The 16536-nt window shown below is 40.3% G+C and overlaps 1 protein-coding gene across 11 annotated transcripts in view; it reads left to right on the top strand.

Annotated features, from left to right (window-relative positions):
* Positions 1-6787, top strand: part of TMEM63C (transmembrane protein 63C) — an 86713-nt gene extending 79926 nt beyond the window's left edge. For all 11 annotated transcript variants that reach the window (XM_083349199.1, XM_083349190.1, XM_083349195.1 and 8 more), the window contains 2 exons: positions 2791-2862; positions 3151-6787. In XM_083349199.1, the coding sequence (XP_083205325.1) occupies positions 2791-2862; positions 3151-3363 (285 nt within the window). In that variant the 3' untranslated portion in view covers positions 3364-6787. The remainder of the gene's footprint in view (positions 1-2790; positions 2863-3150) is intronic.
* Positions 6788-16536: the final 9749 nt, after the last annotated feature.

Here is a 16536-nt window from a genome sequence, read left to right as displayed (position 1 = left end):
CCTCTTTACACAAAGGGGAAAAACAATCCAAACTATCAAAAACAGTACCGTAAAAAACAGATTAGAAACACAAGTTAAGTTAGGCAAGAAAATGATAAGTGAGCACCTGTCCACCCTAGAAAAGTTCAAATCACCAAGATCAGATGGATTACAACCCCAAGGTTCTGAAGGAACTGGCAGATGTGATCTCAGAACCACTGGACTATATCTTTCAAAGATCCAGGAGCACTGGGAAACTACCAGAGGACTGGAAAAGAGCTGAAGTAGTTCCCTTCTTCAAAAAAGGAAAAAAATAGATCCACAAAACTACAGACCTATCAGCCTGACCTCAATACCAGGGAAGATTCTGAAAACAATAATCAAGCAACGAATCAGCGAACACCTAGAGGCAAACAAAGTCATTACCAAAAGCCAACATGGGTTTGTCAAAAACAGATCATGCCAGACAAATCTTATTGCATTCTTTGACCAGGTGACAAAATTAATGTACCAGAGGAATGCTGTGGATATAATTTACTTGGACTTCAGTAAGGCATTTGATAAAATAGACCACAACCTATTACTTCATAAGAGAAAAATGTGGGTTAGACAGCATCACTACCAGATGAATTCGTAGCTAGCTGACCAACCGTATTCACCATGTGGTCCTCAATGGAACTGCATCTACATGGAGGGAAGTGTGTAGTGGGGTGCCCCAGGGCTCTGTTCTAGGCCCAGTGCTCTTCAACATCTTCATCAATGATTTGGATGAGGGGATAGATGGGGAAGTCACCATATTTGCAGACAACACCAAGCTGGCAAGAATAGCCAAACTCCAGAAGATAGGCTGGAGGATCTTGACAGACCTGAACATTGGGCGCTATCTAATGAAATGAAATTCAGTGGTGAAAAAGTAAGGTTCTACATTTAGGCAAGAAAAACCAAATGCACAGGAAGAGTATAGGGGGTACCTTGCTCAATAGTAGTAACTGTGAGGGGGATCTTTGAGCCCTAGTGGACAATCACTTAAATATGAGCCAGCAGCATGCTGCAGTTGCCAAAAAAGCCAACACTGTGCTAGGCTGCATTAATAGGATCAAGGTCACATAAAGTGTTAATACCACTTTATAACACCTTGGTGAGGCCACACTTGGAATACTGCATCCAGTTTTGGTCACCACGATGTAAAAAAGATGTTGAGAATCTAGAAAGTGTACAGAGAAGAGCAACAAAGAAGATTAGGGGACTGGAGGCTAAAATATATAAAGAACAGTTGCTGGAATTGGGTATTAGTTTAATGAAGAGAAGGACCAGGGGTGACATGATAGCAATGTTCCAATATCTCAGGGGCTGCCACAATGAAGAGGTAGTCAAGCTATTCAAATAGTCAGTGCAACAACCTGCCTCCAGAAGAAGTGAGTGCTCCAACACTGGAAGTTTTTAAAAAGAGACGGGACAACCATTTGTCTGAAATGGTATAGGTTATCCTGCTTGAGCAGGGGGTTGGACTAGATGACCTCCAAGGTCCCTTCCAGATTCCTATTCTATTCTATTCTATTCTATTCTATTCTATTCTATTCTATTCTATTCTATTCTATTATTTGGTATAATGTTTCCTGCCTGAGCAGGGGATTGGACTAGAAGACCTCCAAGGTCCCTTCCAACTCTATTGTTGTTGTTGTTGTTGTTGTAATAATAATAATAATAATAATAATAATAATAATAATAATAATAATAATAATAATAATAATAATAACTATGTGCTAATTTATACTGGGTGGATGACCCATGGATCACATATAGTCCCTAAAACCTGAGATATGATGGCCAAATTGAATGGAAAAATAAGCAATTTGTAACTGTTTTTCAAATAATTGCTCTGGGGCAGAAATTTTTAAACAGATGGTTAGACTAGAAGACCTCTGAGGTCCTTTCCAACTCTATTATTATTTTTTACTACTCCATTTCACATCCCCACCAACAAAGGGCCAAAGAAATTAGTCCTGTTTCTTCTACTAACAACATATGGTGTACTCTGGTCCTCCAAACCTTCAGAAGTTGCCTACATCTCAGCATTCAGTTTTTTGTTCAAAGAGGTTTTCAAAATAACTCAAATATCAGATTATCATGCTCTGCTCACAGGGATTGTGAAAGGGCTGCATTTATAAATTATTGTTAAAGATAATGCTTCTTAAACTTGATCAGCATTTTAGTGTCGCAGCATCCATCCTGCAGTTTATCAATAGAAAAGTTGGAACAATTTTCCAACTTCCTCCCAACGTGGCCAACAGCCATGGTGACTGAAAATCTGGTGATCTGAATACATCTGGACTGTCTCATGTAAGGGTAGGCTAAATTAATGCTACAACAGCAGCGTCTCAGAATAAAATGTTGCCGTCAGTTTCAGAAATTATCCTGCATCTTCTGATTAACAAGACATTCCATCATGATATGTTGTAAGAAAATAATTGTTGGGGTGTCCCAAAGATGCTTTTTCATGAGGCAACTGGAATTTCTTGTTTTTCTTTGAGGACATTCGCTTCTCCTCTAAGAAGCTCTTTCAGCTCTTCAGTTCTTCATTGAAAATGGGAGGGAAAAACAGGAACTAGACAAATCAGCTGGAAATACTTTGCTATATAGATAGAAAAATATTGGATCAATCAAGCATTCTGGGACTGGATTTCATTATTTAATTACTCTCAATTTTAATTCTAAGATTGTTTAGATTTGGGGGGGTGACTTCCAAACAGAACAAACATTCTTGCTTTTTTGTCTTACATCCTATTTACATTCTTCTCCATCTGCAAACAGATGTCAGAGCAGTCTGATGGAGCTTTCAACGATACAGAAACAAGTAGCATCTCTTCCACACCCAATTCGAATGTAAGTACATTCGTAATTTATCACACGTCTTACACAGCTATGACAGTTGCAGTTGTATAGTTGCATTTATTAAGTTGCACTTATACAGATTCCTGTCGAGGTATGTGCCCCAGAAGTCTTTAATGTTTCAGAGATGCTTCACAAGCCACAAGCAATAATTGCTGCCATACGGTTGCCAAACTTGGAAAAGTGGGGAGAGTCTGTATTAAAGGAGTGACCTACCTTGTTAGCCAAAGAGATGAAAGGCAAAAGACCCAGAATTTAACCGTCTTGTTTTTTTCATTTCAGATGTTTGTGGCCACTGTGCTTCAAGAGCCAGAATTAAGTCTTACGCCAGCAGCTTCCCCAGCTCATCAGTCTTATGGCACGATGGGGGGCCGCCTGGAGCAAGCAGAGAATATGGAGGAGGGTGGCCTGCCAAGTTTTGAAACAGAATTGGAAAACACAGAAGGCAAATATAGAACCGGACCCATGCTGGACTCCCAAACACATTATCATTGATTTTGCCCTGCCAAACCAAAGACAGATGGACAGAAGTGTTGAATCGTCAGAATGCTGGAAAGAAGCATCATAACCCAAAATCTAAAATGCCCCGAGCTGCTATACCAGATAGTTTGGGGAAAAGACCTGAAGTTGTAGTTTGGACCAGAACCAGTCAGGCAGATGGATTTTGGGCCTTTTTAAGTCTTGATATCTCTGGGTCATGCTGTTAAAATGGTGGATGCAAAACATTGAGATGTTGAGCACAGATACAGACTACTGAGGTGTTCTGAAGAGATAGTGTTATTTCTATCCTATACAACAGCTGCTTAGCAGCGTGTTCTATACGTTACCTCTGTTCTGCTCCAGGTTGACAGACTGCCATCTGAAGATATTTCTCTAGCTTGAGCAATCTTCTCATGGCAGCAAAAAGAAAGAAAGCACTGTTTTGATTTGATCAGTGCAATGTCCATAATAGCTGTGATCCTTTCTATAAACCATTAATGAAAGGGGTAAAGACATATGGAATGCTGAGCATCCTTGGATATACATTCACAATCACTGCAAATCTCAGTATATTGCCAACTGCAGAACCAAACGCCTCTGTTTTCTGAATGATCGAATAATGCTTCTGCTGCAGTTATTGCTTTTTTCCAAATCCATTGCCTGTAAGAAAGATTTCCCGGCTAATTCGACTGAAGTGACAAGCCTAACTTATCTCTGTTTTTTCTAGGCCTGCATTTGGCTACTTTCTAGCTTAGCAAGCAGAAGAACGCTATGTTCCAATTTTGCATTATTTTGGATCAGATGAGGTGGACACTTTCCCATTCCTGGTTCAACAACAGATTTCAATATGGGAGAAGGGGAAACGGGATTTCTAGTGCTAATAGGTAGAGCTATGTGTATAAAAATCTGGCCCAGTTTCCTATAAACCAGGGATAGGAAAAAAGTTGATCATCAGACAATTTAAGGAAAGGCGAAAGGTTTAACTTATGTCAACCGTATATATTTTTCTTTAATAGGGGAATCATTTGTACAATTGAAGAAGAACCAGATTTAAACACCTGACTGTTCTCTAATCACATCGAGAGTGGCATTAAGTTGATAGTGGAAACTGGGATGAAGTGGCAGGTAGAGGTGAAGTCTCTGTCCTTAAATAATGCATTGTCCTTTTTGCACTAGCACGTTTGAGATTGCCAGTTGCCAGCTGGCATGATGTCACATGCCTAAATTTGGAAAGAAGACAACTAAATAATACATATGCTTTGCAGAATTGCTTTCTGTTAGACACGTGCATGGGAAAGATTCGGTTTTCTTTCAAAGCCACGACTATAAGAACAAGACTTCGTCTAGTTAAACTGCATTCAAACATTAACCAGTTAGATCACGGTCAGGAATTTGTGTACCTTTCCTCCAGTAGAGATGTACTGTAATCCCAGAGAGTATCATGGAAGGTGAGGGATACTGTAAGCTAGAGACACACAGGTTCTTCAGTGTGCATTAGGCCATTGTTTCTCACAGCACATTCTGTTAGTTGCTGGCTCAAATGCATTGTGCACTTTTCTCTTGAACTGTGTTGTAAGACCTACAATGGAGCAGTCTGAAAATTTCTAAGTGATGAATAATGCTATTTTAAAAAATACGTAGAAGGGAAAGTTCAAAGGTGATTTGAAGAAAATCACCACCCTCTTTTTTCACAGGATTCTTATGCTTTGAATAACTATCAATCCTGTAAGTAATGAGTGAAATGTTCCTAACTTAATGGATGTTACAAATGGAGAAAACACACTGCATAATACAAAACTGCTGTACTGAACAGGTTTTTCCTGATAAATGTTTTCCTGTTCTACAATAGTAAATGAAACAAAAAGACAGAAAACAGAAATTTGACTAACTGTGGGTTTCTCTACCAAGTTTAAAAGAGAGCAGTCCTCAGGTCAGGATGACATCTTCAGTTGGAATAAGCAGACAAGTCCATTTCTCTCCAATGGAGGAGCCACCCGGACTTTTATGTTCTTCAGCCATTTCTGAGATAACAGAATTCAAAAACTGAAGAAATATTGTCACTGGAAAAAAGAGACTGGTGAGCTCAGTAGAAGTTCAGAAACAAAAAAATCAAACCAAGGACATAGTATCTGCCACATAATGTTCCTACTGCCTCCACATGTGTAAAACATTAGCAGAAAAATGTAATGTATTAATGCTGGAATAAAAAGCAACTGATTAGTGTATAGAACAGAAATTAACCACAAACCAAAATTTTCCTTTCTCTTGAGCTTCACCAAAGATACTCTTTGTCTCAGTAAATATCAGTGCAATGAAACAGAATTTCCAGCATCATTTAACATTACCGTGTTCTGAAGAACTTCATAACTCAAGGCTTCTTTGCCTTTAATGAAATAGGAATTATACAGTGGTAAAGAGAAGACATAGTTTTGGATCACGGATATCCACATAGTTTTGGATCATGGATATCCACAATGTCTAGCTGCTCTACTCAGGCTGGATCAGTTCAACAATTCAGAATTGCTCCTCCCTCAGATAATCCTTTTGAGAAGTGAACCCTTCCTTCATCTTTACTCAGGTTGACAATACTAGTCCCAAGCGAGGAATGATCTCTCTAGAGCTCAGAAGAAAACCTGATTTGCATAAACCAAGGTTGATTTAGGGCAGGGAGAAAAAAAATCATCCTAAATATAAGCCTTGAAAATTAAACTTTCACCTAAAAATCTTAAACAAGAATGTTTTTGAAAGCACCGAGAATTGCTGTTTAGACTCTTCAGTGATTGACTCAGTAACGGTACAATACTACACTTCAGAATTGCCTGTAACTTTTGACACTCCAGATGCTATTGATCTATAATCTTTCTAAATAGGCCATGCTATCTAAACTCAGTGGAGAGTGGAATTCAGCACTATCCAAAGGCACACATTAATTGTCCCTGCTCTACACATTTAACTTGGGATAAACTTCATTAAACTGGATGTTACATTAAATTGGCAAAGGCAATGTTGTGTAGTAAGTATATTTTTGCTTATAAATAGCCATGCTGCATTTAGAGGGGAGGAATTTGTACCTGAGGAGAACTGAGGATTTAAAGAAGAAAGATTTAATTCTTCCCTTTCTGCCCTATTCCCCATTTAAAGTGTAGACACAATACCATAACTGCTGTTGGTCTCAGAGAATGGAGACTGCTTGTCATAAACTAAGAAACCTTATTTCCAAGGAATTGGCAGACTTGCTGTAGAGCCTCTATCACTAGGGACATGTTACTTGAATTTTACTGATATGCCTTTGGTAGCTTGGGCACAAGTACATTAAAATCAGCCTTCCTTGACTTTGCATTGCGACACACTAGCTGGGAGTTCAGCTCAATCATATTTGAAATGTACTCAGTGCGGAAAAGCTACAATAAAAACTATGTGTATATTTTGTAGAGTATACATGAACCCCAAGTCTGAATCTAAGCCCTTATGTATGCAATGTTCATGTCTCTTATTGGTTTGCTGAATTTTACCCATGTTGTGCATTTGTAGGGCACATTGAACTATAAATTAGTCAAAAGGCTGGGACTAAAAACTGCCCCAATTTTCACTCTCCTATCAAGTGTAGTGGACTAAACCTCAAAAGAGCAGAAGACACCAGCTCAACCTGCTGCCTCTGAACCTTCCAAGTTGCAATCCTTGCGGCTATCTCTTATATCAAATGAGTGCATAGGAATTTGATCTCATTGTAGAAGGGCCATGAATAATCCCATATCTCTCACTTAGACGTGCAAGAAAAGAGACATTATTGCCCATTTTTATAAGCAGCGGCAGTATATTTTTAAAATGTCCAGATTATTAAGGAGCTCAACATGTGTCTTGAAGCAAAAGAAGAAGAAAGATTTCTAATAGTAAGGTGGGGTGGGGGCAACAGACTATAAAGACAGATAGGGAACACATGGAAATGAATTATCTTACTCTGGTATAGTTTCACACAGCACAGAAAGAAAATAATCCATACTGATCAGTTTGCCCCATTCACTGATGGCATTATAAGCAGGACCATCACTTTAATGTTTTTGTTTAAGAAACCACTAATACTGTTCTGTACCAGCCTGCTACCGGCCCTGCAGATAAGGCAGGGACAACCCCTTTTACAAGAAGGCAAGAGGCTGGAACTAAGCCTGCCAAATTTATTAACATAAAAACATAAAGAGAGCAAACACGAACCATGAAACAGGAACTATTCAAACGGTTGCCTTCAGCAAACCAGCCCTCACACGCATTCCCCTTTTATACAGTTCAGGGCGTGGCTTCTCTCTGCCTCCTTCCGAGGTGCCCCATTGCCTTCCTCTGTTTACTCCTGATTGACTGCCTCCTGCGTCGGGCGTCCTTGAACAGGGCCAGCTGTGGGTCATCTTCATCCACGCTGTCAGGCTCACACAGCTGGGTCTGCGTCGTGACCAGGTGGGAGGGGCCTGGCTGAGGGCTCTCATCAGCAAGCTCTCCAACCCCCTCAGCAACCTCTCCAACACCCCCCCTCCTCCTCCCCTGAGTCGTCCAACCCAAATGCCGAACCCACAGGCTGACCCTGAATCACAACAAATACTGTTATTCCAGATACGATAGCTGTTTCTCTCCAGAAATGCTTAGCAGAAAGCTGAAGAACATGTGCATACAACTGTCAGTATACATTAATTTTCCCTATCCTGGGGCCTTTAATAGTCCCAGCACTATTGTGCCCCAGGACCCCAAATAGACATTGTTGATGGTTGACTAGTCTACACAGTTGAATGGCCTAAAAAATTAGTTCCAAAGTAAAGCTATGTGCATGTATATTTATAAAGTAAGATTCCCTATACCAAACTCGTGTGTAGAGCTGTTAAGTGGGTATGACTTTGCTACTGCCCTTGATTGACTTCTAAATTTCCCACACACGGAAATATTAGCCTTCATTCTCTTCCAGAGATGCCCCAGAGAACTCACCAGATCTGCAGACTAAGATAGTACTTTCATAATGACATTTTCCATGATGGAGAAGGAAGTTGTTTGGGTTTCTATTTGATCATGACAGGCCAAGAGTAGCATAAAGCGGCCCAGTGTGTCTAAGGAATTCATTCATATATACAGGCTCTGTGTTTCTTTGATTCACCACTGTGCCATTTCCTCTTACTTCCCGAGGGGCCTTCTACCATGGTCACTTTCCCACAAAATGATCTTTGCCTGTTCACATGCTAATGTAGCAAACTTCCAGTCATCTCCTTTCTTAGCTGCTCTTATTTCACAAATGTCTGTGGACAGAAAATGGTGTCTTCAGGAAAGAGATCTCTTGTCTTTCCCTGGACCGACTTCAAGAGTTCTGAATTCTGTTTATAGTTACCACTATGACTGTGCCTTAAAGTTACTTCACTCAGCTGGCCCCTGAGCTATACCTTTTAATATGGGTCGAACACAGAATAATATGTGAACAGAAACCCTTGTGAAGCTGATTTCCTTGGAGAATCTTATTTTGCTTTATTCAATAGGATACTGAGACATCAATGTACCAAGTATAAGAGCTCAAATAGTTCTGATTAGTTGTCTCTTTAAAAACCAAACATCTGATTCAATGGAAATGATTGGAAAATCACAGTCTATGGTGGTAGAAAAGAGCAAAGCAGTAGGACAATTTACACCAGTTATCTATGGTAACTGGCTATGTTAAAAGGTTTTGCATAACCATCTGTACATCATCAAACTGACCAACAGAATCTGCAAAAAAAAAACTTGCAGTGTAGATGTTGTAGATGTTGTAGATGTTGAACTGTTCTAGCCAATGATGGTGCCTATCAAGCTATTACATTCTATAATAATAAAAATAATAATAAAGTTGGAAGGGACCTTGGAGGTCATCTAGTCCAACCCCCTGCTCAGGCAGGAAACACTATACTATTTCGGACAAATAGCTGTCCAGTCTCTTCTTAAAAACTTCCAGTGTTGGAGCATTCACAGCTTCTGGAGGCAAGTTGTTCCACTGATTAATTGTTCTAACTGTCAGGAAGTTTCTCCTTGGTTCTAGGTTGCTTCTCTCCTTGATTAGTTTCCATCCATTGCTTCTTGTCCTGCCTTTGGACGCTTTGGAGAATAGCTTGAGTCCCTCCTCTTTGTGGCAGCCCCTGAGATATTGGAACACTGCTATCATGTTCCCCCTCGTCCTTCTCTTCATTAAACTAGACATAGCCAATTCCAGCAACCATTCCTTATATGTTTTAGTCTCCAGTCCCCTAATCATCTTTGTTGCTCTTCTCTGTACTCTTTCTAGAGTCTCAACATCTTTTTTACGTCGTGGTGACCAAAACTGGATGCAGTATTCCAAGTGTGGCCTTACCAAGGCATTGTAAAGTGGTATTAATGCTTCACATGATCTTGATTCTATTCCTCTGTTAATGCAGCCTAGCACTGTGTTGGCTTTTTTGGCAGCTGCAGCACACTGCTGGCTCATATTTAAGTGATTGTCCACTAGGACTCTGAGATCCCTCTCACAGTTACTACTATTGAGCGAGGTGCCCCCTATACTATACCTGTACATTTGGTTTTTCTTGCCTAAATGTAGAAGCTTACTTTTTTCACCATTGAATTTCATTTTGTTAGATAGCGCCCATTGTTCAAGTCTGTCCAGATCCTCCTGTATCTTAAGCCTGTCTTCTGGAGTGTTGGCTATTCCTGTCAGCTTGGTGTCATCTGCAAATTCTATCTCCTTTCTTTCTCGCTTTTTATTAACCTTCCTGTATATGATTTGATATGCATCATGCAGAATGCCAAGCTAATTGAGTAGCAAAACCAGATGCCTAAAATAGGTCAAAGCTGGGTCAGGTACTATACACATCACACAAAAAATGTATAAATGTATAAATATAAATGGAATTAAAATAAATAAATAAAAAATAAAAGATTGAATAGTATCTTGTGGGCTATCATGAACCCATGGTATCTGATCATAAACATTTCTCGTTTATTGATTTCTTAGTAAATTTCTAGCCCCAACTTTGCTGACATAATTTCAGCCCCATCCCTTTCCACTTAAACTTTGCTGTAAAGAGAGCAATCTCATTTCTCATGTGCATGCTAAAGAGGAGAAAGCCTTTATACAACCATTTTTTCTCATTCAATTAATGAATCAAGCTTGAAATACTTCTAAAATGAATAGCTTTATTAAAATTTCAGGACTGCCAAGAGAGTCTGAAATTTCCTGAAATGGTTCTGCCAAATAAGACAAAGGGTGAATTAGGAAGTTCTGTATTTCTCAGAAAGCAGAGGTAGGAGGAAGATTGCAGAGAGAAATTGGTACCAAGGAAGGAAGGGGTACAATAAATCTTGCAGCATCTTTCAATTCTTGCATGCAGCTGTAATCCCACCCCAGCAATCTTATACAATTCTGCCTTTAGTCAAAGTGCCCAGCAAAGACAGACATGTAAGCTTAGACTACAATTTGCAAGGAAGAGTTGTGAGGTTACCCACTTGACATAAAGTCCTCAATTCTCCCATATAGTATTCTTTCTTAGACCGTTTTGCTATTGTAACACGTCTACCTAACTGAAATAAGCAGTAAGAATATATTGCCATCCCCATCAACTTTTATGAGATTGAGTTCCAATAACTTCTGATTTAAGTCTTCTCGTTTGAATTCCCCAAGCAATATGGAACCCTGGGTAAAAACATACTGTATATAAATTCTAAACTCTTGTTTGATTCCAACAAGAGCAGAGAGGTTCCCTATAGGAAAAGCTATTCTGTCACACTTCCAAGGGAAGTGGGCAATTTAACTTTCTTTTCTTTGCATAAGCAAGAGCTGGAGATCCTGAGTTCACCAAAATGCTTTCTAGAAGTCAGCCCAGCTGGGGACGGGGTGGAAGTAGCAACATCATTAATCTATATTGTTTTGATTTTAAGAGTCCTTAAGTCCTCTAAACCTTGTGAGGCTTAAATTATTAAGTACTGCTTATGCCAAGCTAATAATGTGGTGATTATAACACCCAATTAGCTCACAAAAGAACAATCAGAATCCAATTACAGTAGAAGGAAAATCTCTAAAGAAAGAAACAAAAGGCTGTAAAAAAGTGAGGTGGGCTTTTCACAGGCCTGTGGTACAGTAATTCTACCAAAACAAATGGGAAAAATCAGACCCAATAAAACCTTGTGGACCCATGAAAACAAGCCTAATTAATGCATCAAACTGGATTTCCACTCTCCCATCAACTACTCATAAAGCCCAAGAGAGAAGCTCAAGAACAATTCAAGGATTTCTCTACTTCAGATGGTAACTCAGAGACTTGCCTACAAAAGTGTATTCCCGTTTAGGAGTTCTTACCTTTGCAACAAAGATCTGGGTTAAAGCCTGATGGATATTAGATAATCTTCTCAATTTAGTAAAATATTCTTCTGAATATTTAAATTGTTGTACTATAAAACCAGAATCACCATTAAAATAATGCTTTGCTTGATTGAATCTGTTGTGATTTAAGATGCCAATTAAGTGTCCATGAAGGATGTGAAGATTCTGGTGTTTCTGTAATCCAATCAAAATGGCCTAAATCTTAACAACCAAGGCAAATAAGAGATTTAATTCACTGGCAACCACTGTCTATATGGCTAACCAAGTACAATGCATACTACAAAAACTCCACTTAAGCCAATCAAAATTTGAACTAAAATTAGGGCAAAACACTGGCAAAAAGTAGTCATTTCCGAATAACTGCATTCATAGATTATTCTGGCCATTGAGTAGAAAAAAAGTATAGATCGTCAACTCTGAACCATTATCCATTTGACAGTATTGAGCCACAAAAGGGAAAAGTAAAGAAAGAGAAGGCGTAATGCTACAAATATTCCCCTAATTATTTGACTGAAAATAATGTCCAGGATTTTTCTGTGAGGCTATCAGCCTTCATTTCTTCCCATTGCCTTCCTCCACAGAATACGAAAAACAAAACGTGGAATTATTCTAGTATCCATAAAGAATGAGAAGTGGTAGCAATAGTTGTGTATGTGTGCATAACATCATTAAAGGCTGATCTAATGCAACAGAAGATTAAAACCTTCTGGCATCAATATTTTCCAAAAGGGTATAGTACTTCTTGACTTTCCTGGAATAAATGTTTAAACACAAACTTATATACATTTTTATTAAAATTGGCAAGACTACTAGAAGCCCAAATAAAAGTACTTTCTAGGGTAGGTTGACTTATGAAGTAACTGTTGGTTACAGCTGATCTATTAAAAATGTATACAGGTGAAACTCGAAAAATTAGAATATCGTGCAAAAGTTCATTTATTTCAGTAATGCAACTTAAAAGGGGAAACTAATATATGAGATAGACTCATTACATGCAAAGCAAGATAGTTTAAGCTGTGATTTGTCATAATTGTGATGATGATGGCGTACAGCTCATGAAAACCCCAAATCCACAATCTCAGAAAATTAGAATATTACATGCAATCAATAAAACAAGGAGTGTACATAGAACAATATCAGACCTCTGAAAAGTATAAGCATGCATATGTACTCAGTACTTGGTTTGGGCCCCTTTTGCAGCAATTACTGCCTCAGTGCGGTGTGGCACGGAAGCTATCAGCCTGTGGCACTGCTGAGGTGTTATGGAAGACCAGGATGCTTCAATAGCGGCCTTCAGCTCTTCTGCATTGTTCGGTCTCATGTCTCTCGTCTTTCTCTTGGCAATGCCCCATAGGTTCTCTATGGGGTTCAGGTCAGGTGAGTTTGCTGGCCAATCAAGCACAGTAATCCCACGGTCATTGAACCAGGTTTTGGTGCTTTTGGCAGGGTGGGCAGGTGCCAAGTCTTGCTGGAAAATGAAGTCAACATCCCCATAAAGCTCGTCTGTGGAAGGAAGCATGAAGTGCTCCAAAATCTCCTGGTAGATGGCTGCATTGACCCTGGACTTAATGAAGCACAGTGGACCAACACCAGCAGATGACATGGCTCCCCAAATCAACACAGACTGTGGAAACTTCACACTGGACTTCAAGCATCTTGCAGTGTGTGCCACTCCATTCTTCCTCCAGACTCTGCATCCTTGGTTTCCAAATGAGATGCAAAAGTTTCTCTCATCAGAAAAGAGGACTTTGGACCACTGAGCAACAGACCAGGTCTGTTTTTCTTTAGCCCAGGTAAGACGCTTCTGATGTTGTTTGTTGTTCAGGAGCGGCTTGACAAGAGGAATAGGACATTTGAAGCCCATGTCCAGGATCCGTCTGTGTGTGGTGGCTCTTGATGCACTGAATCCAGCCTCAGTCCACTCCTTGTGAAAGTCCCCAACACTTTTGAATGGCCTTTTCCTGACAATCCTCTCCAGGCTGCAGTCATCCCTGCTGCTTGTGCACCTTTTTCTTCCACACTTTTCCCTTCCACATAACTTTCTATTAATGTGCTTTGATACAGCACTTTGGGAACATCCAACTTCTTTTGCAATTACCTTTTGAGGCTTTCCCTCCTTATGGAGTGTGTCAATGATGGTTTTCTGCACAACTGTCAGGTCAGCAGTCTTCCCCATGATTGTGATTCCTACTGAACCAGACTGAGAGACCATTTAAAGGCTCAGGAACCCTTTGCAGGTGTTATGGCTTAATTAGCTGATTAGAGTGGGACACTTTGAGCCTAGAATATTGCACCTTTTCACAATATTCTAATTTACTGAGATTGTGGATTTGGGGTTTTCATGAGCTGTAAGCCATAATCATCACAATTTATTTATTTATTTTATTTATTTAGTTATATTTATATACCGCCCTATTCCCTGAGGACTCAGGGCGGTTTACAGGGAATTAAAAATCCAAAATACAAAAATTAAGAACAAATTAAAAAGTATTAAATTAACCCTGTAGTCAGTTAAAAAACCCCAAATTAAAAATTCTTCCTCAGTCTGGGCCCGAGAGCTGAAAAAGCCAGGTCTTCAGGCCCCGGCGGAATGATCGGAGGTCGGGGGCAGTCCTCAGCTCCACTGGCAGCTGGTTCCAGAGGGCAGGCGCCCCCACTGAGAAGGCCCTATCCCTGGGTGTCACCCGCCGGCAATCTCTCACCGGCGGAACCCTGAGCAGACCCTCCCTGTGGGAGCGCACAAATCACGGCTTGAACTATCTTGCTTTGCATGTAGAGTCTATCTCATATATTAGTTTCCCCTTTTAAGTTGCATTACTGAAATAAATGAACTTTTGCACGATATTCTAATTTTTCGAGTTTCACCTGTAAATCTGCTCTGAAAAAAAATTGCATGGCAGTCTTCCCCAATTTGGTAGTTATCAAATGTGCAGTTGAACTAATTTTCCTAATCTCTCATGAGTTGAATTCCAATATATTTATAGAATACCAGGTGGGCAGGAAAGATGTAAGGGAGTGCGAATATGTTAGTAGTAGGAACACGCTTTCAAGTCTTGTTACCATGAAAGCATACATTACAAATCTGATTTACCGATTCTACCAAGAGGGAATGCGTTATTTTGTTTAGAATGCAATTTGAAACCACTTTATGCAGAATAATCCTTTTATTGGAGTGTCGGTTCTCAGTATAGAATAAAATAGAATCACAGAGTTGGAAAGGACCTTGGAAGTTTTCTAGTCCAACTCCCTGCTCAGGGAGGAAACCCTATACCATTTCAGACAAATGGTTGACCAATCTCTTCTAAAAAACTTCCAGTGTTGGAGCATTCACAACTTCTGGAGGCAGGTTGTTCCACTGGTTAATTGTTCTGTCAGGAAATTTCTCCTTAGTTCTAGGTTGCTTCTCTCCTTGATTAGTTTCCATCCGTTGCTTCTTGTCCTGACCTCAGGTGCTTTGGAGAATAGCTTGACTCCCTCTTCTTTGTGGCAACCCCAGAGATACTGGAACACTGCTATCATGTCACCCCTGCTCCTTCTTTTCATTAAACTAAACATACCCAAGTCCAGCAACCATTCTTTATGTTTTAGCCTCCAGTCTTCTGATCATTTGTTGCTCTTCTCTGTACTCTTTCTAGAGTCTTAACATCTTTTTTACATCGTGGTGACCAAAACTGGATGCAGTATTCCAAGTGTGGCCTTACTAAAGCATTGTAAAGTGGTATTAATACTTCACACGATCTTGATTCTATCCCTCTGTTAATGCAGCCTAGCACTGTGTTGGCTTTCTTGGAAGCTGCAGCACACCACTCATATTTAAGTGATTATCCACTAGGATTCCAAGATCCCTCTCACAGTTACTACTATTGAGCAAGGTACCATCTATTCTATGCTGTACCTGTGCATTTGGTTTTTCTTGCCTAAATGTAGAACCTTATTTTTTTCACCATTGAATTTCATTTCATTAGATAGCACCCAATGTTCAAGTCTGTCAAGATCCTTCTGTATCTTAAGCCTATCTTCTCATGTGTTGGCTATTCCTGCCAGCTTGGTGTCATCTGCAAATTTGACGAGTTCCGCATCTGTTCCCTCATCCAAATCATTGATGAAGATATTGAAGAGCACCGGGCCCAGAACAGAACACTGGGGTACCCCACTAAACACTTCCCTCCATGTAGATGCAGTTCCATTGAGCACCACACACTGAGTATGGCCGGTCAGCCAGCTACGAATCTGTTCTGAACCAGCCCTCTTCTAACAAACCCCTTATCAGAAAGAAGAGACTGGAGAGCGTCCAAGGCTAAAAGGCTTCTGCCAAGATTTAATTACGCAGTTAACAAAAACACAAGAGCTTGTCTTCTCAAGCGGAAAAGTTGCTTTCAGCAACCAGCCCCTCCCCAAACACTCCTTTTATAGAGAGCTCAGGGCGTGGTCTCCCTGTGCCTCCTCCCGAGGAGTCCCATAGCCTTTCTTTGTTTGTTCCTGCTCGACTGCCTCCTGCGTCGGGCGTCCTTGAACAGGGCCAGCTGTGGGTCATCATCCTCCGCACTCTCGGGCTCACGCAGCTGAGAAGAGGTCCCCGGCTGAGGACTCTGCAAAGCCTCCAAACCATCATCAGCCGGTTCGTCTCCCTCCTCCCCCTCATCTGAGTCCTCCGATACGTCGGAGCCGGCTGTCGGACCCACAGGCTGGCCCTGAGTCACAACAGAATCCATCTGGTGGTGATGCTGTCTAACCCACATTTTTCTATCTTAATTACTAGGTTGCTACTACTTTGTCAAATGCCTTATTGAAGTATGTCATGGTTGCATCTCACCTATCCAAGCTTCATGAGCTGACAG

Source organism: Vipera ursinii (genome assembly GCF_947247035.1).
Source record: "Vipera ursinii genome assembly, chromosome: 1".
In the NCBI taxonomy this organism is placed as follows: domain Eukaryota; kingdom Metazoa; phylum Chordata; class Lepidosauria; order Squamata; family Viperidae; genus Vipera; species Vipera ursinii.
Note: the sequence above shows the minus strand (reverse complement) of the source record. Positions and strands in the feature narration are given on the sequence as shown.